Source organism: Camelus dromedarius, chromosome 12 (assembly GCF_036321535.1).
Source record: "Camelus dromedarius isolate mCamDro1 chromosome 12, mCamDro1.pat, whole genome shotgun sequence".
NCBI lineage: Eukaryota > Metazoa > Chordata > Mammalia > Artiodactyla > Camelidae > Camelus > Camelus dromedarius.
The window spans coordinates 45119554-45146616 of NC_087447.1; the positions used below are offsets into that span (position 1 = coordinate 45119554).

Below are 27063 nucleotides of genomic sequence, written 5' to 3' on the forward strand. Positions count from 1 at the left end.
AAAAATATTTTAATTATCTTTAATGAACTACTTTTCCTTCACAGTTTCACTCACTGTTTGTGCAACATTTGCCTTGTTTTTTGGTGTGTGTAAAATCATCACACCTTCTACTGAAGTTTATTTTTATGTTTCTATATGCTATCGTATTCTTTCTAAGAGCCAATCCACCCATAGGAGAGAGGACCGCAGTTTGGAGACAGTAAGAGGCTGGGATAGCTCCCCAAACTGAGATTGTGGCCCCAGCTTAAAGGAGGACCACATGGGGCTGCAGTGGCCTCCACCTGTGACACCATGGAGTGGTAGTTTGGGAGCGAATAACTCAGATGGGAAGGGGCCGGAGGATACTGTTGGTAGGGCCAACTGTTGCCAGAACTCGACCTCCTTATCCCTCTTACTGAATTGAGATTCGAGGACAGAGTTTTGGATGAAGTAGAAAAGGCAGACAAAGGAGGTCACAGTGAGCTAATGCCTCCAAGACTGTGAGCCTGACGGGAAGATAAAGCAGGGGGTTTTATAGTAAAAGTTCAAGAGTTCAAGGGGCAGAGCTAGTTTCCGTAAGGATTGTATACAGGGTAATAAATTGTTGCAAAGGTTGTTCTCATTTTTGTAGACGTAGTGGTCCCCTTCCCTCTGCTGGGTGTGAAATTCACCTCCAGGGACTCTCTTAATATTCTTGTACTTAGGGCAAAGGATACATAGGAAGAAGGTCTGTGGAAAAGTGCTCTAGAGAAAAACTTGTGCAGTTGAAAGTCAGGTTGATAAACACTTCCAGCATTTTAGGCCTGAGACTTCTTGCTGCAGGCTGGAACCTACACTTCCAGCAACAGAATACAGAGAAAGCACAAGGGGCTAAAAATAGCTGCAGACATGTTAGGGCAAGTTTATGAACAACAAGATGCACAAAACACCCACCTGCCTTTTCTGAGGTGTAGGGAGCAAAACGCAGGCACTGCCCATGATCTCCACATGCAACACCACCAGTGGGTTGGGCAGACCACCCAAGCCCTTCTCCTCTTCAGTCTAACCCTGGTCAGCAAGATCATGAGAAAAGCCATTCAAACTATTGTACAATTAAGCAGTTACAAATGCCATATGGTCACCAGTAGTAATAGGGTCCTGCTCGCTTATATAGCCAGCGCAGCACGGTGTAGACTTTCAGAACTCCAGCCCACCAGTCAGTGAAGGAGACCCTTTGAACACTTTGTACTCTGGAGGTCCAAATGGCACACTTACCTAAAGAGGAAAATCTGAGATCTTCGAAATGAGTGAGGGCCACGGATGCCAACTGTATTTTTAGATTGTTTATAAAACATTCAACAGCAAAGATACAGTCATATCCCACAATAAATGTAAATACTCTAAACTTGTATGAGTTTGTTAAAGATTACTAAGTGGCATGAAAGAATGTCTGGTAGAAAGATAATTAATGTTCATTAATGTACTATGAGGTGCCCCCCCTCCCAATTTGAGGACAATATGAGCTCTGTTATTAGGTCTCCAATATTTCCAAGAGTAACAAACTATTTATTATATAGTATCTTACCTGTAGGATCTCAGTTGAAAAGCAATCCATTCAAAAAAAACTGTTCCTCTCTTCTCACTTGAGGGAGAAAAGATGAGAATCACCTAAACTGGAAAGGTGCATAGCTTGGGAGAGGCACTGTGGAGGTGGGACAGTGGGGGGTGCTGAAATGCGAAAAACAAACGAACAACGAAAACCGGATCTGGGATCGGAGTCAGGGTCAAGTGACTGCCAAACATCGTCCTTAGGCCGAACAGATCACAAAAATCTTTTACAAATGAGTGCAAATCCTATGTCTATTTCAATGAAAGTCTCAGCTTCCCAGAGTTGAGAGACTTCTGAGCACCACAGGATGCCTTGAGATTCCCCTGAGCCCACCCAAACTTTCCACTATGGATATCACATCCCTAATTATGACCCAGCACAGTCCTAAGCCCCCAGGAATACAAGATGGCATCATTGCCTTTTAGAGATGATGGAAAGGAACCTTGCAATGAAATACTGTATAGACATGGTAATTGATTATATAAATTTATATATTGGAAACAAACAAGGTCAAGAATGTACTGTGAGAAAAAGTTAGTTACACGCCATATATGTAGTGTTATACATGTGGTATGGTTCATGCTTATATATGTATCATATGATAATAGTTTCCAGGTAGATACAGCAATACAGATGTAAGTGGACGTAGATATGCAAGCACATAGATATAAATGTACAGCTCTAGAAAATACATTTTTAATGATAAAACTGCTGAGGTCTGTAAGTTTATGGGTTCATGAGTTCCATTTCATGTTGTCTTTTTTCTAATGTTTCCTCAAAGAAATACAGATTTTTAATCAAATAAGTATTAAAAAAGAAAGAGTTGTGGTTAGAGAAATTATCACAAAGGAGACGAGATGAGAATTGTTATGAAAAGGGAAATAAGAGTTTTCCACAAGTTGATGGAGGTTATCTCAAGACAGGGCAGAAGTGCACGCAGAGCATGGATGGCACAGCCTGGGAGGTGAGCAGTATAGGGAAGGAGGAGTGGGAGGCACAAACTATCGGGTGTAAAATAGCCTCAAGTATGTATGGTACAAATGGGGAATATAGCCAGTATTTTCCATAACTGTAAATGGATAATAACCTTTAAAAATTACATAACATAAAAAAACCAAAAAAGTTTCGTGGTCTTAAAAAGAGCTTCTTGAGGCTAGAAATGGCGCCCTCTGCTGACAAGATTATGAAGCCTGTGAGTTGCTTCTAATTTTTTTCTGTTTTCAGGAAAAGACCAGAAAAGCAATCAGAATTCAAAATTAAAATTCCAGTGGGTACCAAGCTGGATTTTCACCACCAACGAATCAATTATAGGACTAAAACAAAATTCCAGGCCAGAGCACTGCTCTTACTTCATCTAATTCTAAAGGTCATGCTAGTGTCATTTACAACTTCTAAAAATCAACCCACAGTGTTCCAGCGTCTTTGCAGGAGGTAGCTTGCTCACTTGAATATGGCACTGCTCTCTCAGGTGGCTTTGACAATGGAAAAGTAAGTCCTGTGACTTCTCTAGTGAACTTGCTCCAGAGAAAGAACACACTGAGCTATTTCCCAGTGTTTCAGCTGTGACCCTTCCCACCCACCACTTCTGCAAGATCTCTTCACAGATAGCTAGAGATTTTGAATACTCACATTTCATACTACAGTTATTTCTGCTTTATAAACAGCATGTGAGCCACCTGCTCTCGGATTTCTTTGGTCTTGATCCCGTAAATGATGGGATTCAGCATAGGTGGAGCCAGAATGCAGACATTAGCCAACAAGATGTGGATATGAGGTGGAACATGGCGTCCAAACCTCTGAGTAAAGGTTGTGAAGATTGCAGGCCCATAAAACAGGATAATGATGCAGACGTGGGAGCCACAAGTGTTGAGAGCCTTCTGACGCGCATCTTGGGATGGGATGTGAAAGACAGCATGGAGAATCAGCACGTAGGAAACAAAAATTAGCGTAACATCTAAAACCACTGTGAACATTAGGATAGAAAACACAAATACCAGATGTTCACTCGAATGTCATTACATTTGGCCAATATGCTCACAAAAGGTGTGTGGAATAATATTATTCTGGCAGAAAGTCAATCTTTTCAAAATAAATACTATGGGGAAAATTGTGCCATAGCTTCTCAGAAAGATAGTCACACCAGCTTTTCCAATCAGTGCGTGTGTAAGAATAGTGGTGTATCTCAGTGGGTAGCATATGGCAATGTAGCGGTCAAATGCCATCACCAGCAAGATCCCTGACTCAGAGATGAAGGTGGAATGGATGAAGAAAAGCTGAGTGATGCAGCGATCCAGGGAGATCTCCCCAGCACGGAACCAGAAGATGGCCAAGGCCTGAGGTACTGTGCACGTGGAGAGGACAAGGTCTGCTCCGGCCAGCATGCAGAGGAGGAGGTACATGGGCTCGTGGAGGCTGCGCTTCGTGAGGATAATGCTGATGAGCAGACTGTTTCCAAATAGGGTAGAGACATAGGAAATGAAGAATAGGATGGAAATCCACATGTGCTGATCCTCAAGGCCGGGGATGCCCAGCAAACAGAAGACTGTGTGGCTAACACCAGTGTGGTTTAAGGTAGTCATGCCTGGAGCAGATGACCTGGGACCTCACTTCCTGTTCACAGAGATAGAGGAAAATACATATTCTTTTAAATATATTAGTAAGAAGTACTATGCTAGTGTATTTTGAGAAGATATCAGGAGCTCTGGGCATAGCATACTCTCCATCTTCTTTGACATGCAGCTAATGGGAAATGTGCAAAGATGAAAGGATAGGGTCTGCATCCCCGTGAGTACAGCCAGTTACACTTACCTCCAACTAGTCAAAGTAAGAGATGCTATGGTATGTATTTCACTTTCAAAAAGAGGAAAATGAATACAGAGAATAAATCAGGACGCATAACTGGGAAGAGTGCAAGAAGATGATGATACTTGAACGTGACTGAAAATGATGAGTTCATAATAAATTATGAATGAAAAGAGAAGTGAAGCAGCATAACACAAATATAGAGATCACTGCAAGGTAAATATCCAGGAAGGTCATGACATCACCAGCGAAGGGCAAAATGTACCTAGTGTGCATAGGGGGTTATGTAGACAGATTTTCCTGACCGATCACAGCTTAACACTTAGATTTCATCTTTTACACGGAGGGTAGCCATCTGATGTCTTGAAGCTAGTAGTTTACAACAATTACTCTAATGTAGAATGATGACCTGCGGGGGTTTATTGGAATAGTAATTGACTGAAGAGTTTGATGCTAAAAGGATAGTCACGCTCCAGGAAGAGAATATAATATAATGTAATGTATGTAATGAATGTAATATAATCACAAAAGAATTAAACTGGTATTTAGTAAGCATTGTCTTATGCCAGGGACTGTAGCATGCATATTGCGTGCAGCAAGTTATATACTGTCCATTTAGGGAGTAGATTATCTACTTGACGAGGTGGATGTTATGTCTATTTCACACCTAAGGAAAATGAAACTCAGAGAATATGAATCCCTTGCCAAATTTCCCAACAAACAATTGATAAAAATGAGTTTGGAACCATCTGACTTCACCACATCCAGTTTGTTCCCTTGTGAAGGGGATTGTGAGAACTTTGAGAAGTAACAGGCAGGGCTTGTGTGGCTGAGAAGAGGCATCCTTCATGCTCACACATTGGGGAGCTAAGCTTAGAAAGAACTGAAACTGGAAAAAGGAAGACATTATTGCTGACGGGCACAGGGTTGCAGTCCTTGATATTTGGAAGATTCTTCAGCTGATAGAAATTAACACGTAATTTTGCCAATTACTTTCTAATGTACACTTTTCTTCATTCATTAGCTTATTCATTCAACAAGCACATTTTGAGCAGTGACTGTTTTTCAGGCATTGTGCTGTGCAACTGGGTCCTTACTAAGTTCATGGTTTGAGAGAATGGTGGATATGTAAGCAGACAGAGCTAGTAAAATGTTGCAGATGTAATGAGCCCAGAGGACACCTTCTGAGAAGACAGCAGTGTCCAATAAAAAAATGGGGCCAAATAACATGCCTACTTCAAGGGCTTTCTGAGGATATTAAAGGAAGGGGTATCTTAAAATATCTAGCTCAGTGGCTAAGATATATCTTATACTTATTAACGTTATTTCTTCTACTCCAAGTCCCCCTCTTGGTACCCCTGATCTTTCTTCCTGGGAGGAAAACGGGCTCCTGTTATATTAGCCAAGATCCCTGGTTGTCTCCCAAAGCCCCCTCCAATGCCTGGCTCAGGGCAGGTGATTGTAGTCCCTTGTCATTCTCAGGGCTCCTTTCATGCTTTGCCAACAGGAGTCTGTAGTCTAAGTAAATATGTTTTCTGTTTTCTCATCTCTCCTCTAATTATTAGGGCACCAGCCATTTATTGGGTTTATTACATTATTTACCCCCTTCAGTAACCTCCATCTAGCCCATGTGCTCTCAACCGCCCTTCCCAGACCTCACCCTCCACAGCTGCTATGACCAATCAGATTTGTGCCTCTGGTCTTTCCCATTCTTTGCCCACATATATCAAGAGTCTTCAAGAGTCCTGTCACCTCTGGCCTGTCTGAGACATAACACCTGCCCTTGTCTTTACCTTGATTCTGGAATCACCCCCACGCACAAATGTCTGATTCACTCACCAGCCTTAGGCTGAGACTACAGGGGCAGACAGGCAGGAGGTCTGTCATAAAGGTCAGCTTGTGAGGGGTCAGGAGTAGGGCTGTTTATCCTCCTTTATGGAACCCTTGTGGGAAGCACTTACGTCAGGACTCCAGGGACAGAGCGGTCTCTAGCAGCCTCACCCTCTTCCCAAGGGATCTGACTCTCTAAAGCCACTGCCCACCTCCCACTCTTCCTTCTGATCCTCCTCTTCCTGGTTTCTCTCAACCTGCTGACATAAAAGCCTTTTCCACCTCATCTAGCCTTGCTACAGGCCTATTTTAATGAACGTGAACCATGTTTTCACCAGGAATGTGAAGACTTATAATAAACATGTGCAATGATTTGTAAAGTTTGGCTCCTCTTGAAAAAAAATGCACGGAAGTTACATTCATCCCCTGGGTTTTTGTAAGTTTCACATTTCACAGGTAATAATACTTACCTGTTAACCAAGGGAATTTACATGTACCTGCAGAATAATTCGTAGAAGAGGTGTGCGTCTTGATTACCTTGGACATTTGTATTTCATTCCCCTGCCACCTTTGGCTGTATTTAAGATTTTTCAATCTATCTTAATTTTCAGTATGAGTATGATGTACCCCGGCATACTTTTTTTGTTTTTATCCTTTCAGGTTCACTGAGCTTTTTGAATCTCTAAATTTATGATTTGTGCCTAATTTGCAAAATTTCAGTAGTTATTATTGTCAAAAGTTTTTTTCTGTCTCATTCTCTCTCTCATTTCATTTTATGTCCCCAACCACACATATGTTAGATCTTTTGATGTGGTTTCATCAGTATCAAGAATCTCTCTCTCTCTGTCTTTTTTTCCCTCTCTCTCTCTCTCCTTCAGTTGGACAGTTCTGCTAATAAGTCTCATGGTTAGTTACTAGAAGTGCAATTACCTTGGTCAAAGAGTACATGCATTTATAGTTTTATTGGATATTGAAGATTCCCTCCACAGTGATTGCACCATTTTTGATTGCTACTAGCAAAATATGAGTGCCTTTTTTCTCATAATTTTGCCAGCAGAGTATGTTGTCAAGCTTTTGAACTTTGTCAATCTGATTGTGTATCACATGTGGCTGAGTACCTGCAAAAGTGGCTGCCAATCATTCTTCTGTCTGCTGTACAGACATGGCATCCCCCATACATGAGGTGTAGTCTGTTTTCCAGCACCCTGAATATGAGGTGGACTTTTGTCTTGCTTTGACCAACAGAATAGGTTTGAAGTGTTGTGTGAAATTCAGGGTATTGCACCTTGTAACTTCCATTTTGTCTTCTTGGATGCCAGGATCCATTCAGAAAATTTAGGATAGATGAATGAATAAAAGGCCATGAGGAGGGAGATCACAAAGAGGTCAACCAAGGCACAACACCACATAGGAATACAAAAGACAGAACAGACAAAGCAAATTTGAAAATGAACCAAAAGTTAGAAAACTTATACTAGCTTATTTCAAGACTTATTATGAAGCCACAGTAATCAATATATACAATATTGATGCAAAGATAGACAAGTAGATGAATGGAAAAGAACAGAGTCCCGAAATAGATTCACATATATATGATCAACTGAGACATGATGAAGGTGTAAAGCCAATTCAGTGGGAAAGGAGAATCTTTTCAACAAATAGTGCTGGAATGGGGGGGAGGGTATAGCACAGTGGTAGAGCACATGCCTACCATGCATGAGGTCATGGGTTCGATCCCCAGTACGTCTGTTAAATAAAAAATAATAGTAAATAAATAAACCTATTATCCCCCCCTCCAAAAAAAATAGTGCTGGAAAAACTGGATCCAAATACAAAGAGATGGATTTTGATCTCCTACTTTGCACTACTTAAAAAACAAAATCGCAAAGTGGTTCATAGACTTAGTATAAAATCCAAATTATATAAAATATCTAGAAGAAAACTAAGGAAAAATTCTTCGTGACCTTTTGTTAGGAAAAAGTTCTTAGATAAAACATCAAAAGCATGACCCATAAAAGAAAAATTTGCTAAGTTAGACATTATCAAAATTAAGAACGTCTGTTCTCTGAAAGACTATTAAGAGAATGAATAGGCAAGGCACATACTGGGAGAAGATATATGCAAGGCAGATACAGAATGAGGGGCTTATATCAAGAATGTATAAAAAGTTCTTCAAACTCAGTAACAAGAAAATAAGCAATCCAATTTTTTAAAAAAATTAGCAAAAGACTTGAAAAGACGTTTCACCAAAGAAGCTATGCAGATGACAAAGCAAGCAAGCAAGCAAGCAAGCAAGCTCAACATCCCTAGGCTTTAGAGAAATTAAAATTAAAGCCACAATGAGATATCCCACTACACATCTATTAGAACATTTAAAATTAAAATAATAAAAGTTTAAAAACTTAAAAAAAGTGCAAACAGCCAAAATCACAAGAAAAAAAAGAGTTCAAATAAAATTAAAGACCGATCAAACCAAATTATGGCAAGGATGTAGAGCAACTTCTGCACCAATAGGGCAGATGTAAAATGGTATAATCACTTTCGAAAATTGTTTTCAAAAAAAAATTACCTATATAGTACCTCCCATATAACCTATTCCACTACTACTAGGTGTTTATCCAAGAAATGAAAGCATATGCTCATTGGAAGACTTCTACAATAAATGTTTATAACAGCCATATTTGTAATGGCCCCAAACTAGAAGCAACCCAAATTTCCATCAACAGGTGAATGAAATTATTGTATATCCAAATGATGGAATACTATTTGGCAATTAAAAAGGAATAGATTCTTGATATATGCAAAAACCTGGTGAATGAAAGAAACCAGGCAGTAATCCTGTATGATTCCATTTATATAAAACTCTATAAAATGCAAACTATAGTGACAAAACACAGAACAGGGTTTGCTAGAAGATGGGGTTGGGGGAGGGAACAGAAAGGAGGTATTACAAAGGAGCAGGGGAAACTTTTGAGGGGGGTGGATATCTTTTTCTGATGATGATGATGGTTTCACAAGTCAAAATTCATCAAACTGTATACTTTAAATATATGCAATTTACTGTATGTCAGTATACCACAATGAAGATACTTTAGAAGCTCCTTCCTCCCTACCCCCCAGATTCCCTTTAAATTAGAATCAAGTGTAAATGCCGGCCCTAGCGAGCAGACTTGGGAGGTGTCAGGACAATTACACCATTTGCCTAGAGCTCTGGTGACAGCATTACTCTTCTCTTTTCTTTTTGAGCCTTAGGCCACAGGACAGAATAACCACAGCCCCAGAAACTAAAGCAGAGACTCTGGGTTTTCTGTGATGGGGAAAAGGAGTTCCTTAAAGTTCCAGGCACTCCTGGGATCCGTGTAATAGACCACTAGGTCTCCACCAAAATCTGTGTTTCCTTTGCAATTTGATTGTACATAATTGGGTATGGCTAGACATTTCTACAATCTTCCTTGCAGATAGATGAGGCCCCTTGGTTATTCTCAGCAACAGAAAATGAGCAGAAATTATGAATCCCATATATTAACTAAAGATTTAGGAAGCAAATTGCCTTCTGTTTTCTTTATCCTTCTGCTGGCTGAATGCTGAGAACATACTGTCCTAGGGAATGGAGGAGTCACAGATTGAAAAATAAAAGATATTGGACTCTGAATCCCACAGGGAACAGTGCCACTCACCTGCTAGTTGCACTCATAGCAGATTTTTACATGAAAAAGAAATGAATGTCTTTAGTATCTGATTCACTATATACTTCTGAATATACTTTTTTCATAGCAGTTCAATCTACTGCAAAACCATCAAAGCCAGCAGGCCTCTGCCCAAATCCCCCAACGGCCTAGGAGGAAGTCAGGGCTCAAACTCATTCCAAGGAATTTAATTCTCCCCAAATCTCGGATTGAGCAAACTTCCCCAAATCTCACCTACTCGGTTCTAGCAAGTACTTTGTCTTTCCATATTATCTAAGGTCATCCACTGGATACCTCCGCAGGTAGCGGACAGCTAGGCCAACTCCTTTTGCCTCTGATCCCCCAGCTTCCACCAGCTCCATGAACACTGGGTTGCCTGTTTTCTCTCCTTTCATACTTCTTCCAATTGAAGTGCAAATTAGGGTGAGGAGTGTGCATTTGGCCTCTGTCTCCCAAACAAAACCCTACCCTAGACCAAACCAGTCCTGGGCTTTGGCTGTAACCTTTATCTCATCAGACACCAGCGCCGAGCCCAGTGGATGAACTCAAACCATGAAGGAATGCCAAGTGTCCAACAGATTAAGGGCTGAAGATAGGGACCAGACTAGGCAGTCATATGCTCTGGCCATGAACTCTTCCTGTGATCTTCCAAATTGTGAATTTCTAGATATGTTGAGATCCAATTCTCCCTGCCATTATCTTCTGCTACAGATATGCCTCTGAGGGGCAGGGAGTCCCTCTAGAAATAAACATATCTGCCTTCCACTAGGGCCCCTGGGGATAAAATTGCATTACAGGAAGAAGTATGTGATAGAAATGCAATGTCAGTCACATATGTAATTAAAAATTTTCTAGTCTCTACATCCAAAAAATCAAATGAAGCAGGTAAAGTTAATATATATTTTATTTCATCCAATATATCCAAGGTATTATCACTGCAATCAACAATATAAAAGTTACTATCAAGGTATTATACTTTATTTTTTGAACTAAGTTTTCAAAATCCAATGTGCATTTTATACGTACAGTGCATCCCAATTCTGACTGGGCACGTCTGAGGTGCTCAACAGCCACTGACGGCTCCTGGCTACCATGATGGACAGCCAGCTCTAGTCAACTCCTTGACTTTCATTTCCACCCTCACATCCACCTCATTTCTTTTATAGTTGGCTCAAAAAGCATGTAGCACCTCTCTACCAAAGTCAAAGCAGCTCATTAACGAGCTGTTCATGTTTGAGTACGAAGAAAAGGAGGTACAAGAAGTTAAAACAAATCATTCTTTTCCTAAAAGTGCTTTATATTAACCATCTTCTCTTTACATTTTCCTCCCATTCTGGGAGAAAAAAATCTGTATCGAATTGATCATTTTCCTCTTTTCTGTTTTCACTTCAAGGTATTTGGAAGATTAAAAAAACATTTTTTTTTTCACTTACTACCTTAGGTTTTTAAGATCCATGAAGATTGTAGTTAGAAAAGGGAAGTTAGAATCTCACTAATTCGAATTTAAAGCTATGAAAATTAACACTATAATGGTTTATAGCACTCAATTCTCTATATACTTGTACAAAAATACAGCAATTTTTTTGCTCATGTATTGCATTTTATAAAACCTGACAACGATGTTACAAGAGTGTAAAATTACAGGTCAATTTCTTTCATAAATAGAGATGAAAACAAAACCCAAACAATGTATTAGCACAAACGAATCCAGTATTGCACATGAACAGTAGTGGTTTATTTCAGAAATCTGTATTGGATTTAGAAACTGAAACAAATCAATGTACTCCAATAACAGAATAAAGATGACACCTGATTATCTCAATAATTAGAGACAACGTCTATTGAACTTCAATTTCCCATTCAGTACAAAAACTGACATCAAATTAATAGGAGAGAACTTCCTAAATTTGATTCCATGCCTCAGCAAAGAAAAATCTCCATCAAACACCATGCTTAATGGTAAACTGTTGAAAGCGTCCCCTCACCCATCTCAAGATCTGTAATTAATCAGTCAAGGATGTTCACTATCACTGTTGGGTTACTCAACTCTAGCATTGAGTAAATGTTCAAAGGGAAAGGAGTGATAACCCAAGAAAATGGAAAGTAAAAAAGGAAAGACAAATGCAGGTGAGCCCCAGAGTACAGGCTACTGCTCGGATGCAGGTACAAACAGCAGAAAGTTCAAGGACTTGGGCGACGCAGGGTCATCGGGACTACACAGTTGCAGGGATTAAAATATGCACAAAGTGTGGTAGGAAAGTAATATTTAGAGAAGGTGTAGATGGGGAAGCCATGGTTGGTGACGTTATAAAAGGAGACCGTGCCAGCCTCATAGTCTAAGAAGACCCCAACACGGCGGGGACGCACTGTCATGGAGAGGAGCAGGGAAGTGGACGAGTCCTCGTAGGCTCGGTATTCGTGTTTATGATGTAACCCGATCACCCAGTATCCACTCTGAGGTTGATATCGGGAGTACACATTCCGACTGTGGGCAAACTGGCTGAAAGAAAACGCGGGTCCTGCAGAATCACTGCACACACCCAGGATCCAGTCAGTCTTCTTGGTCACATCGACTTCCCAGTAATGCTTCCCTGAGGAGAAGTGCTGAGAACCCAGGACACCACAGCCATAATGCTCTTCCAGGTGAGACCCAGACACCTGAGCACCCACAAATCTCACCTGCCTCCGGTTCTTGGACAGGACGAGATTTAAGTTAGCCGTGTGTGGATTCAGAGTCACGTCCACTGTGAGCAAAAGGCACAACATCAGCAGGTGAGCATGGGTATGTGGGTCTTACGACTCTGAGGAGAGGATACACAGGATGTGGGTGGGAGGAATAGGTGCTGTGCGGTGGTGGGCCTGGGGGAGGGGCAGGCAGCTAGCAACACCTCACACCTGAGCGTGTGTGGGGCTTTGTTTGGGGAGAATAAGAACACATCAGCTCAAAGAGGTCACGACTGCTACTTACCCCAGTAGCTTTGGACATCTGTCAGCTCTGTAATGACAAAGAGTCAATCACTTACATAGAACCAGCCATCTCAGGTCCGCTCTCTCTCCCCTTACCTGCTTGAGGGGTGCAGCAGGGAATTCTGTGAGGATGTGAGCTGGCCATTTCATTCCCCCTTAAGTCTGAACTGCATCTTCTTCTGCACATTATTATGTCCCTCCATCTCCATCTCTCTCTCTTTGCCACTCTTCCCAAATCTCACCCATACCCTCTGTTCTTTTTATTTCTTAATAGTATAATAATCCCCCATCCAAACTGTTTCCTGTATGTCCTCACCTCTAAACACTCGCAGCATCTTTTTCAGATCTGGGGCTCGAAACACACTCTTCAGCTTGGTAGGGAGAGCTTCTGGCTTCTTCAGGGTCCAGAACTCACTCCTGGAGAGAACAGACAATATGAATCTCCAACACTGCTGACCTTGGGTTCCTCTAACAACTGTCTCCCTCCTCTCCCAGGCCCACTGGTGAACTTCAACATTCTTTCCTGAAGAAACTTAGCATCATTCTGCAAAAGCCCTGGCACCAGAGCCAGAAGACCTGGACTAAAAACTAGCTTCTCATCTTCTGTGTAAACATTGATAAGATTTTCATTCTTTTTAATGGCTGAGTAATAATCAATCGTACACACATATCACATCTTCTTTATCTAGTCACCTGTTGATAGACACTTGGGCTGCTTCCACATCTTGGCTATTGTAAATAGTGCTGTGATGAACACTGGGGTGCACGTGTCTCTGGTACAGCGCAGGGAATAATATAGCCAATATTTTATAATAACTGCAAATGCAGTATTATCTATAAAAATATTGAATCACTATGTGGTACACCTGAAGCTAACACACTATTGCAAATCAACTACACGTCAATTTAAAAAAAAAGCTGATCAGATTTATCCCTCAAAGGCTCATTTTTGTTTCTTTGTTTGGTTTGTTGTTGTTTTGTAAAAATATGGTAATTTTCCCTTCTTTCTCTCCATCCCAGAGACTGTATAATATTACATAAAATAATGGCTGGGAAATCCTTTGCTAACCCCGAAAAGATACAAAATACTTAAAATGTCAGTGCCCTCTTAGAGGGTCTACAGGTACCTGTGTTGACAGGCAGAACATCAGGACCTGTTGCTGGGGTTTGGAGAGTACCAGGTGAAGGGTTCCCTTCTGAAGGGTCTCTGGTTTAGGTCTTAAGGTCTCACAGAGGGCTAGGGAGAAAGACCCCCAGAACAGCCTCTTAGGACTCACTGTCTCCGGGACAGTGAAGAAAGGAGATGTCCTCACCTCCACACTGAGAGTGAAGACTTCAAAAGGGACCACAGGCTCTAAGGTCATGTGTTTGTGAGGACCTTATGGGAACCAGGTATGTGGGCAACTTTAGATGTCACCTTGATTGAATGAAATTCTAGAGCATGTGATAGAGAACGTGTTTTTGTTCCAAGGCCAAAGCCATTCTTTTCAAGATCTCAGGTCTATGTTGTTACTGGAATTGAGAAAAATAGAAGTCTGAGGAAGACTAGGTAGCAAGGCGTGGACTGCTTCAAAGCCAAGGGAGGAAGGGAGACTTAAGCAGGTGTCCCAAGAGCTGATTCCTGAGCCTCGGGAAACACTGCAGATGGGAAATTTCCCTCTGATAAAATATGTGGGCAAAGAAAATCCCTGTGAATTCTGAGGTAGCTATGAACTACTAGTATCAGGGCTGGAAGCAGGTTCACAGGTTTGTGGAAAAGGAGTTCCACCATGAGGTGCCACCCTTGATTCTTAAGGGCACTACTGTCCCCAGTTTGTGACCTCTCACTACCCAAATTCTCCTACCCTTGAAACCAAGCCATTCCTTTTACTTTTGGGACCCCCAAAGTTCTCATGATAAGCAACTCAAGGCACTGTACTCCTAAAATCTTCCCTGCCTTGTGACTATATTTTGTCCTTTCCCACTCATGTTCTCCTACACATACCTTTTGGTGACATCACTCACATCCTAGGGAAGAAAGAGACAGGTTAAGTCAAGGAGTAATAGGCCTCGTCCTCTAATACAGCCTCACTCATGCACGTCCCTTGTCCTGTCCCCACCCCACCACTCCCTGGTATGATGGGGAGACTTAGGCCCCAGTAATGGAGGCCACAGAGTAGAGCTAAGAACTCAGAGCAGACTGTCCCTGAGACTCCATGTAGGGATGTCAGGAAATGATTCAGTTCATTCATTAGTGCCTTTAATTTTACACCAGTGTGTGTGTGTGTGCACGCGCGCATGTGTGTATGTGTGTGTGTAATGTTACAAGTGTACATCATCTGTTATTTGCCAGGCACTATGTCTGGCCCTAGAGGCTCTCATGTGAGTAAGTCCTAATTTCTGTCCTCAAGATGCTTACATTCTGGTTGCTAAGGATACAGGGGCCTTAAACATGGTTTTCTAAAACCTCACCTCCCCTAATCCTCTGTGCTAGCTTTGCTGATTTCACATATTTTTCTTGATCTCAACACACATGTGTTGATGGTTCCCAAATCTGTGCTTCTGCTTGCATCTCTTTTATACACCCCAGCAAATGAGCCACGGGCACCACGACCTCAAGATGTGTAAAATAAAACTTACATTTCCTGCAACCACGAGGTCTTCTCTGTTATCTTCCATCTTCCTTGATACCAGCGTCCAGTGACCAGATGTAAACAAAGTACTGTCCTAAAAACTACTTTATATTCATCCTGAGGTCCCATCTTAGACCACGTCAACCTCTTTCACACCCCTGAATCCTTGCAGCCACCTCCGCTTTCCCATCGTCACTGCCACTGCTGGCCTCATTTGAGTGGAGCTGTCTCATGGCCTCCTAATTAGTCTTCCTAACTTCTGCTCTATACACCTCAGTGCATCAGAAGAAAAGGCCAATGGTTTGATCTATATAACATAGGAACAACCATTTCATGGTATCGGGGTTATTTTTGGTTGCATTTGAAAAAAAACCACAACTCTAACCGGCTTGAACATGCAAAGCGGTAGAGGTGGTAGATATGTCAACTTACACCAGATACCCAGCATTACATCCTCTTAAGGCATGGCTGTAATAAGGAACTCAAATGATCAAATCAGGATACTGTTTCGTGCCTATTCCTCTTGGCTTTATTCTTAGGGTTTACATTTTGAAACTCGAAAGCTGCAGGCTTGCATTCAGCTGTCAAATCTTAATGGGCAATAACTGTCCAACAGAGGTGGAAAAGAGAAGGAGGAATGTGTCTGGAATGAGCAAGTTCTAGAAAACTGACTGCGAGGTAACACTCAAGCTCACATGACCACCAGGCAGCCTTATTAGTGGGTGTAAGAGGCGACAGGTGCCTGAACTTGCTATTGTATGAATGGATGATCCATTTGCACTTATAAAGCCATTTTTCCAGCTTGAGGAATCTGTGAAGGGGCTAGAACGAGTACTGGAAGGAGCAAGCATGACAGAAAGCCAACATCAAAAGATGAAGAAGAAAAGAAGAATAAAATGAAGATGTGAAACCGGGAGTGAGTTTAGTACGCATCTGCCTGTGACTAAGCTGGGTGAAAAAACCCAGCATGACAAATCCCAGCCCGGCATCAAGACAACAGGTGCCTAACGGCTAGTGATTCTCAACAAGGGCTGGGGGGGGGGGGGGGGATGTTCTCCCCAGGACACTTGGCAATGTCTGGAAGGCTTTTTGGTTGTCACAGCTGGTGGGATGCTACTGGCATCCAAGGGGTAGAGGCCAGGGATGCTGCTAAACATCTTACGATGCACAGGACAGCCCCTCACAGCAAAGAATTTTCCAGCCCAAAATGTCAACAGTGCTGAGATTGAGAAATGTTGCTATAAAACCTCACTCGATATAACAGCTCTTCTCCGCAGTCTCAAATGAACTTTTGCACTGTCCTTCACACACAAGAGATGAAGTGAGACATTCCCTTAGCATCTGTACCTTTAGTTATCCTATGCTTTCTCCACCAACTCTCCACTGTTTAATAGGGAAGAGGCACTACAGGGTCAAAGGAATATTTTTTTCTTCCCTCCATCAGGACCTCAGTTCCACGTCAGAAGGGAAGGAGTCAGCCTCTCTTTGCCTTGACTCACAGACTACAGGCTCCTTCGTGACGCTTACCTGCAACAGCTCCGTTGTTGACCCCTGACACCGGCGCTCCAGGTCTGAGATGAGCTCTCTCAGGGACTGGCTCTGCTGGACCAGCTCAGCCTCAGCTTTTGCTATGATGCTCAGACCCTTCTTCTTTTCCTCCTCCAGCTTCTTCAGTTGCCGCTGCTCTTCTCTGTCCAGGACACTTCTCAACTGATCAAACTGCTTCTGGATCCTGCGTCTCTCAGGGTCCAGCTGATTCTTCAGGAACATAGAAGAAAAAGAGGCCTGAGGGTCTCCTGTTTAAGGGGTGGGGGAGGCAGGCTTGGCACTGCTGTCCTGGCCAGGTCTCACGGGGGGACGGGGAGTAATGCGGGACTTAGTCCAACAGAATCTGTCCTTTCCTTCCTTTCTCCCTTTGCCTCTTCTCAGACCACTGGCCCCAGGCTGCCTTACCTAGGCTTCCCAGAGAGACTGATTCCTCGGGGAGAGGGGATATCTAAGGACATGGCATCAGCCTCCCTTTCCAATTTTGAATATTAGGGTAGGAATGATTGGCTTGTGCCTGAGCTATCTTTCCAAGTTTCAGAGCTCAAAACTGTAGAACAGGGGAGGCGGGAGGGTACAGCTCAGTGACAGAGCACGTGCTTAGCATGCACAAGGTCCTAGGTTCAACCCCCAGTACCTCTGTTAAAATAAATAAACAAACAAACAAACAAATAAATAAAAACCTAATTGCCTACCCACTCCCACACCCTTCCCCCCAAAAAACTGTACAACAAGGTCCAGAATCAGGAATTAGGGGCTGCCAAGGGCCATGGTTCCTCTCCTATGTGATTGTCTTCAAAATCCTAGATTCTCTTTGATATGTTCATTTTCTCACCCTCCCTTCCCTCCCCCTGGTTCTGCACCAAGAGCAACACTCTTGTTTGGAAGGGTTGTTGTGAAGGACTAGGCCAAGGAAGCACTTCTCGCCAGATCTGGGAACAGACATGCCCTGGTTCCCCTCCAGGGCACCTTCAGAGGGATCACTCTTACCTTCCAGGATGCCCTCTTCTCTCTGATAACAGCTGTTAATTTCTCAGCTTCCTGCTGCTCTTGCCTCAGCTTCTTCAGAGACGCCTGGAACTTCTCCTGGAAGAAAGACCTCAAGTCAAGCAGAGTCAAGCGTCGAACTGTCTCAGTACCTAGACACAGCATGAATGGGGGAGAGATTACGCTGACCTCAGAAGAAGTCTGTCCTGGGGTGAAAAACTGAGAAGCCCAAAGCATCTTTTATAAACAGGGGATGGAAGCCAGTGGGATAGGCTGATTCTCTTTTCTCCGGGGAAAAGAACTTGACCAAGAAGCCCTTTAAGTCATTTACTCTCTCTGCCAACATACACCCTGCATTCTACCTGCCCAGCCCCCGCCTGGCCACCAGCAGCATCCTCTACTCATGCAGAGCTGACCTGGAGCAGCGAGAAAAAGTCTCTACTCTTGGCAAGGGGAGGGAAGGAGTTCTTTTTCTAGGTTCAGCCTCTAGGTAAATGAGAGAACTACAAAGAAGTTAGATTAGAGCATAAAAAAAGGTTCAGATCTACAAGGATTCTGTTCCTGCCTGTCTTCCCTCCATCTGGGCTCGCACCTGGTACTCCTGGGCAACCTCCTCCACGAGGAATGTGTGGTGACCACAGTGCTCCTGGGACCGCTCGCAAAGCCAGCAAATGAGCTTCCCATCCTCCTTACAGAAGAGCTGGAGTTTCTCTCCATGGTGTACACATACAGTCACCTGCAGTTGCTTCCCCGAGCCCAGCACCACCTCTCTGAGCCTCTCCGCTATGTTGGCCAGGTGCCGATTGGGCCGCAGGTTCCCAGGCCAGTAGCTGGTCTGGCACACGGGACAGCTGCTCTCCTCTTCTTGGCAGAAGCCCAGCTCCTGGCTACTCCCTGTGATGCAGTCTTGGCAGAAGCTGTGGCCACAGTCTATGCTCAGGGGTTCTGTCAGGAGCTCCAGGCAGATTGGGCAGGTCACTTCATCTTGGATGTCCACCAGGATTCCTGAAGTCATTGTAGCCACTCTCCTGGCTCCTGCCTGCCCAGCCCTGACTTCCAAGGTGCTTCTTGCGTATAGGATCCTGGGCAGACAGGCAAACAAAAAAAGTGCTCAGGGTAAGAAAGGAGGGAAGCTGACTGTTCTGGATAGAGGTCAGACACCTGGGGTAACAAGGGCTTCACATTCTAACTTCAAAATGTTCTTTGCCCCTGCTCCCAGGAGGTGTCATGAGGAAATACTCAGTGCTCCAGAATGAGACAGATAAATTCAGGACTCGGACCAGGTCTGTGTTACTGCAGTCAGTGCCCTCTTGTTCAACTTCATGCTGCAGGGAAAGGGAAGCAGCCCCTGTCCTGGGGCTGTGCTGCCAGGAGTGAGGCAGGGGCGGGCTGGAGAAGGAGCCTCGGGATGACTGAGGGAGAGCTCTAGGAAGGAGGGGACCAGCAGGCCGAGAGATGTGGTTTAATCTGTGTACCGCTGAAATCAGTTCCTCCCTCGCTATGATAAGTCACCGGAGCCAATGTGTAGAAGAGTCTCAATAAAAACAAGTTGTCACTACACTTCTACTGTCACTGCTCTTCCATCCTTCAGTGCTCTGCCCTCTTACCAGGAGGAAAAGAGCCTCTTCAACATTTTTACTGGGAATAGGAATAGAACAATGTCTGGCAGGAGGATAGTGCTACATAAGTCTTGTTGTAGGAATGAACACATCACTTTCTCGCACCCTTTCCTATCTTCTTACCTTTTTTAGACCCAGGAGAAAAATCCACTATCTCAGTTCATAACAAGATTTAATAGGACGGCATTTAAGGTCCACGTTAGAACGCTGGACCTGACCCAGCAGTTTCTGTGCACTGGGTGCAAGGGTCAGTTATGAAAGCTAGTAGCTTCTGTAACAAGACAACTAAGGATGCTGGAACTTACCCTGACTTTTAACTTTTTTGTCTGTGCTGAATCAAAATAGATGTCTTCCTGGAAAAACACCTTTGTTCTCATTCTTGAAAGTTTTCAGTCATTAAATCATATTGCTGTTGTCTTAAATCATGTAACTTTTAAAAGACATTCTAAATTACTTACCTACTTAATTATTTTTACTATTCTAGCATTGAATCACTCTCATTGGAAGCCATTTGCTCTGCTTGCCCAGATGAAGTCTAGTCTGGACCACCAAAGACGAGCCAGCCAGTCGACAGAAGCACTGACTTATCCCTGACCCCGGCTGTGACCCTCAGGGACAGGATGCACCTGTACAGGGTGGCTGAGGGCAGGTGTGACACTGTAATTCTTTCTGTCTGGTCCCCCAGCAAAGGCAGATGTGCACTGATGTACAACACCATCAGCGTGGATGTAATTTAAGAACACAAGGTCTGTTAGCTCGGCAGCAGTAGGGAAGGGATGCGGTTAAACCGAGGAAGTATGATTTGCTTTGCAGAAACTAACCATTAAGTTGCAGAAAGTCCCAAACACTAGATGTTCCAAAAAGGTTACTCTGCCCTAGAAGTCCTCTGTGCTCTACCTATTCATACTCACACCCCAACCCCTGGTAACCACTGATAATTTTATTGTCTCTATAGTTTTGCCTTTTCTGGAATATCATGTAGTTGGAATCATGCAGTGATGTATGTCTTCATGTACTTGTCCAAATCCATAGAAGGTACAACACCAAGACTGAGCCATAAAGTAAACTATGGACTTTGGGTGATTACGGTGTGCCAATGTAGGTACATCAACTGTAACAAATGTACCACTGTGGTGGCAGTTGGTGATAACCGAGAATCTACGCATGTGTGAGGGCAGAGGGTATACATAAAAATCTCTGCACCTTCCCCTCAGTTTTGCCGGGAACTTAAAACTGTTCTAAAAAAAATAACATCTTAATAAAAAATTTTTGATGATACAACATTTACTATTTTAACTGAAGGTCCATTCCATCTCCCCCAACACACACATCACACATTTATTTCGGGTAAATGTGTACTTGATATACATGACTCTCTTGGGGGAGAGTTTCTGCTTCATAAATGCAATGAAGTAGCTAAAAACTGGAAATAATTCATAAAACCATTAACTGGTAAATAAACAAACTGTGGTATATGCAAATAATGGCATATCACCAAACAATAAAATGGAAATACTGATAAATACAACAGAAATCTCAAAAGCCTTATATGAAGTGAAAGAACCTAGACAGCAAGAATAAGTTACTGTATGATTCCACTTATATGAAATCCTAGAAAAGACAGAACTCTACTATCTGAAATCAGATTAGTGGATGCCAGGGCCCAGAGCTGTGAGAAAGGGATGAATTGCAAAAAAAAAATTGGGGAGAGTGATGGAAATGTCCTTTATATATCATGACTGTGCCGGTGGTTACACAACCATATACATGTCAAAACTCACGGAATTGTATGCTCAAAATTGCTAACTTATTAGATGTGAATTATAATTCATTAGAGCTAACGAAAACAGAAGACATGCAGTGAGAAAAATTGAAGGCTTGACTTTCTGATCTTCTCAATACAAATTAGAACTGTGTTGTCAATATATGGTAGCCACACCATTTGAGCACTTGAAATGTGGCTAGTCAGAAAGGAGATGTTTTAATTTTTTTTTTAATTTTTAGGAGGAGGTAATTAGGTTTATGAATTTATTAATGGAGGTACTGGGGATTGAACCCAGGACCTCATGCATGCTAAGCAGGCACTCTGCTGGCGAGCTATACCCTCTCCAGAAAGGAGATGTTTTAAATATGAAATACACATCGGATTTCAAAGGTTTGGTAAGCAAAAATAATCTAAAATATTTCATTAACAGACTTTTTGCATTGATTACATGTTCTAAATATATTTTGGAAGCATGGAGTTAAATATATTAAAATAAATTTCACCTGTTTCCTCTAACTTTCTAAGGAGGGCATTAGAAAATTTAAAATTATATATGTGGCCCTATTATATTTCTGTATTTCTTTTCCATCTAATGCTCTATATGAACTATCCAAGGCAGAGGAAGATTCTTGAACAGAAAAGATTATAGAAGAGTTGTTGTCTCTTGTCAAAGGGTAAAGTTGAGGTTGGGGAAAGGAAGGAGGGGCGCATAATGTCAGCTAAAATTCAGCTGGAAAGGGTTTGGGTAACCCCTGCCCACATGCCAGCGAGCCCTTGACCACTGGTGTGCAGCCCAGAGGACACGGGAGATCTGGATTATGTAAACTGTCAACAATACATCATTTGATGTACAGCCTTCTAGGTCAAAAAACTTATATAACCATGCCTTGATTTCAAATGGGTGGAACTCAGAGTTTTCTAAGATGCTCTTCCTGGGTTATGATCCTCAAATTTGGCTCAAATAAAATTTTCCATTTTTTGCTTGGATTGATTTTTTGTGGACAGTACAAAGGCCTCTGGGCTGCCTACTTTCCATCAGGAGAAAGCAAGCTGAGAAAAATTTTCAGCTACCATTAACGGGTTGTTTCTTCAGATGAAGCCAAAGAACATGATGAGAAAGGAAAGATGCCTCAGACTGGGGTGAGCCAAAAGCCATGGAGAATAGTGGATTGAGGAGTTGATTGGGGAGCCACTCTGAGAGAGCAGAACCCAACTCGGGCCCCGCCTCAAGAGCAGTGTGGGTGGGCAGACAGTCCGGCTGTGAGGATGCAGATCCCAGAGCCTGAGGGGATGGGCCCTGTGGGTCAAATTAGCAAATGAAAGAGGCCAAATTCAAGACCAGCTAAATCCGAAGCGGGAGCAGGAGCTCAGGCCATCTAACTAGCCGCGCTGGCAGCGGTGGGGGCCTCACGGAGACCAGCTCTGTATCTGCACTTTCATAAGATCTCTGGTGATTCATCTGCATATTAAGGTTTCAGAAACACTGCTTTCAATGAGGGCGCCTTCTTCCCAGGTGAATACAACTTAGGACGCAAAACAGAAAGAGGTGAGGGTGGCTGAGGAGGGCCAGAGAATGGACTGACACTTAGATCTGAAGCACCTATGAGAATGGAAGCCCACATTTCAATATTAAAATGGCTTTCAGTATAAATGTCAGTGACTGGGTAGTGGATACCTAACACTGGTCCAGGCTGGGGGCTCAGAATGAAAGTTAGAAATAAGGTAGGCAGGACTGCACCCCATCTCTGCGTTCCGGTGTAAATAGAGTAAAAGTCTAAACAGGTAGCAACTGCATTCATAAATGAGATGGGATTCTGCTGAGAAAATTATATTTTTTACCCTTTTGTAGGGTTCTATTCCACTTTAACCAATTATCTGGAGTTGATTAAAAACAAGAAGCACTTAGTAAATATTTGAATTGGAGCATAGTTTCATTTTTTTTTCAAACTTCAAAAAATCACTGCCTCATGCATTCAAAACTTACAATGATTTAATAACTGCGAATTCTTAAAATATGGTCCTACACAGGGGTTCTTCTCTCTGTGTTACATAATCCATTAACTAAGGATTTTATAGGATAGATAATACACTTATTTTTTCTGCATTTGTGATATCTCACTTGTAATTTCTGATTTTTTCCATATTCCATATTTAATATTTTCTTTAAAGTGATACCTTAAAAAACTTTAATATTTACCCTGTCTCAGTGTAAGCAATAAAAACCTGTCAAATCATGAATTTGAGGTGTGGGTATATTTTTCTAGTTTACATCCAATTCAAATAGGCAACTGAACATTTTGGAAGTTTATTCATATAACACCAAAAATCATCTCAGGGGTCATCAATCGGAAACACTGAATTAATCAAATTAAAGCATGCTGTGGAGCACACATGACAGACTCATTTTTTATGTAATTCCTAATTTTTTAAACTATGCTGTATTTTAACTTATTTAGATGTCGGAAGTAGTCATATTCTCCTTTATCTTAGTGCATTTTTACATATTTTATTCCCTGTTCTTTCAAAAATTATTTTAGTTTGTATTTTTTTAAAGCAAGGCATTGAGTTCGTCAATAATAACTTAATATTTTGAGTATTTACGATTGTTCACGCACTCTCCTGTTTTTAAACCTCTGTCTCACTTAATCCTCACCCAAACTCTAGAATATAAGTATTACTCTGTCCATTTTATGGATGGAAGAAATTGAACCTCAAAGAGGTCAGGCAACAGGTTGGGGGCACACAGCCTGCATCTAAGTGTCAGAGGCGGATTTTGAATACAGACCCTCTCGCCGCAGCACCCAGGCTCTTAACCACGCATTTCTGTCTTCACTAATTGATAGATTAAATGATGAGCTCATTCAAGGTGAGGATGAAAGAAAAATAAAGATGAATTACCTGTATTATGAGCTCCAAAAGGGAAGGGACATCATTTCTTTCACTGCCTGGTCACTTCTCCCAGGAGTGACAGTAAGTGGCCCGCCCCGTCATAGATGGCAGACAGCTCCGGGTGACAGGCACATCGAGGCCCCAGATGCGAGCCTCCAGGTGGTCAAGGCTCTTCTGGGCAAACCAAGGAGTTTTAAAAAGATTCTGAGGAACATAGGGCGCCCACTCCTTTGGTCTTTTTTTTATCCCAACTCAACCGCGAACGGCCCGGCTCCCTTCGGGGAAATGCAGGACTCTGGGGAGCCAGCCTGGCCTTTGCACAGACCCCGCATGCCGGGCTGGGTGCGGAAGGCTCATCTCCCAACTCTCTGGGAGGAGTCAGGGCCTCCTGGGGACGGGTGAGGGGATAAACGGTGCTCACTTCCTGGAGCAGAGAGGCTGGGGTGGGGGAAGGGCTGCTGACCTCCGGATCCACGCCAGTCCCAGGGTCGGCCGGCCTTCCCTCACAAAACTTTCAGGGCTGCCTCTCCTACATCCTATACCTCCTAGAATCGGGGTTTAATGATCACTAGCCACTACTTTAATCATCACTACCTACACAAAGTACCCAGTTCCAAAGGTGCCTCCTTCATGCTCCCTTCCCGAATTGGAGTCAACTCAAAAGTGCAGAGGTCCCCCTCACTCTGCCTCCGCCCGCGAACCCCACAACGCACCTGGAGGGCGGGTCAAACTCTCAGTACTAGTGGGGACAGCGGTGGCGGGCCAGAAAATGGATTCGCTCACCAGCCTGGAATGTGTGGCCTGGGTCAGAGCCGAGGATTTACAGCTAATGCCGCGTCCAGCAGAGCTGACAGACTCGTGGCGAAGGGGCGGGGCGAGGGGGGAGGAGAGGATGCGGATAGGGCCGGTTGGTCCCGCGCCGCGCAGGGTCCTGCGCTCCAGGGGTGTGGTCGCCGGGCCCACCCAGCTGCCGGGGAGCTGTTCCGCTTACCTGATGAGCGGCAAGTTCTGAGGCCCTGGGGAGCCCGGGAAGGCCAGGGAGGGCGCGTGTAAATCGTCTTCGCTTTAGCTTTCAGAACTCATGTCGGTGTTAATAATACTGAGAATACACATTTGTACTCCACGTTAAACTATCAGTTAAAACGTCCGAATGAAAGTATCTAAAGTTATACGAGTGAGTAAAGATAACCGCTTGGCATCACAATGGCATGTTCTGCAAAAAGATCGTTAAACTTTATTAGTCTAAAATTACGAATGTAATTTAAATATTACAGGTGTCAAAATGACACCTGTAATTTTAACCTGTGTAAACTGAGAGACTGCAAAAGTTTGTTCTTATGGCCTTATGAATACATACAAAGCTTATAAAGCCCCAGGAACTGTAGCTTCAGGGTGTCAATAGCACAGCAACTCTGACAAGAAAAGGAAGGCTGAACTTCCGGTCCCAAGGAAACTGACCTGGTCTGGAAGGTGAATGGAGGGAGGAGGGTGTCCAGATAAAAATTTGAAGAGAGAGCTGGGTGATGTAGCATATTTTCAGGTTTCATCTATGTTGTAACCTGAGTATTTTATTCCTTTGATGGCTGAATGATACTCAACTGTATGGATTTTCGGCATTTTGCTTATCCACGCATCAGTTTTTAGACATTTGGATTTTTACTGTTTGGCTATTACGAATAATGCGGCTATGAATTCTCTTGTACAAGTTGGTTTTTTTGTTTTGTTTTGTTTTGTTTTGTTTGAAACATGGTCTTTTTATTTCTCTTGCCCAAGAATAGAATTACTGGATTATGTATTTAGTTTTTGGGGGGATATTCCAGACTGTTTTCCACAGTGATTATACTATTTTGCATTCCCACCAGCAGTAAAGAAGGGTTCAATTTTTCCACATCTTTACCAATACTTGTCATTATGTATCTTTTCTATTATAGTTATCTTATTGAGAGTAAATTGGTATCTCATCAATATTTTAATTTGCATGTCTCTTTAGCATCTTTTCATATAATTTATTATCCATTTGCATATCTGTTTTTGAGAAATGTCTATTCAAATTTTTTACCCATTTTTAATTGGGTAATTAAAATTTAATTTGTCTTTTTCTTATTAAGAGATCTTTATGTATTTTAGATATAAGTCCTTTACGAGTTCTGTTATTTGTAAATATCTTCTCCCGTTGTACGAGTTGTCTTTTCATTTTCTAAACAGCATCCTTTGAAGAACAAGGTTTTAATTGTGATGAAATTCAATCTTTTTGTCATTTGTATTTTTGATGTCGTATCTATGAAGGCTTTGCCTAATCCAAAGTCATAAAGATTTACTCCCATATTTTTTTCTAAAAGTTTTACAGTTTAACTCTTACACTTAGGTCTATGATCTAAGTTCATTTTTATTGTGTGAGATAGGATTTCAGTCTTATTCTTTTGCATGTGTGTATCCTTTTGCCCCAGGACCATATTCTTTCCCTGTTGAATTGTTTTGACATTTCTGGGAAACCACTAAGGAGTTTTAATGAGGTAGGGGTGTGTGTGTGTGTGTGTATGTTTGAGAGAGACAGAGACAGACAGGAAGATAGGAAGGGGCAGGTGGTGGAGAATGACATGTTCTGAATATCTAAATGTTATCTAAGAAAAGATCACCTGGCAGCATTGAGCAGGTTGAAGAGGGCTGGAGGTGACAAAAAGTGCCTAAATCCAGAGGAGTAAATGTCTAGCTATTGTTGTAGAATGGAGGAGAAAGTGTTCAGCTAGGTGCTACTGAGTGTGGATAGAAGAGAGTGAATTTGTGAATAACTGGT

General features: G+C 42.5%; 2 protein-coding genes across 2 annotated transcripts; both read right to left on the bottom strand.

The window, feature by feature from the left end:
• Positions 1–3210: 3210 nt before the first annotated feature.
• LOC105097934 (olfactory receptor 52B4-like) lies at positions 3211–4146 on the bottom strand. The gene is given in 3 exon segments (XM_010990569.2): positions 3211–3555; positions 3558–3591; positions 3593–4146. Coding segments are annotated over 3 exon segments (933 nt in total).
• A 7429-nt stretch (positions 4147–11575) lies between these two features.
• TRIM6 (tripartite motif containing 6) lies at positions 11576–24513 on the bottom strand. Its single transcript, XM_064492639.1, has 8 exons — positions 24279–24513; positions 18589–19078; positions 18000–18095; positions 16992–17222; positions 14837–14859; positions 13169–13269; positions 12854–12880; positions 11576–12629 (listed from the first exon to the last, which is right to left on the bottom strand). Exons 2-8 carry the CDS (start codon positions 19009–19011, stop codon positions 12067–12069), a joined length of 1464 nt encoding a protein of 487 aa, XP_064348709.1. The 5' UTR covers positions 19012–19078; positions 24279–24513; the 3' UTR covers positions 11576–12066.
• Positions 24514–27063: the final 2550 nt, after the last annotated feature.

Coding starts and splice junctions, on each gene's coding strand:
- TRIM6 (XM_064492639.1), bottom strand. CDS start 19,011: ATGACTTCAGGAATCCTGGTGGACATCCAAGATGAAGTGACCTGCCCA. Junction 17,223..17,999: donor AGAAGAGGGCATCCTGGAAG/GTAAGAGTGATC, acceptor ATGTTCCTGAAG/AATCAGCTGGACCCTGAGAG. Junction 12,630..12,853: donor AGATGTCCAAAGCTACTGGG/GTAAGTAGCAGT, acceptor TTTTGCTCACAG/TGGACGTGACTCTGAATCCA.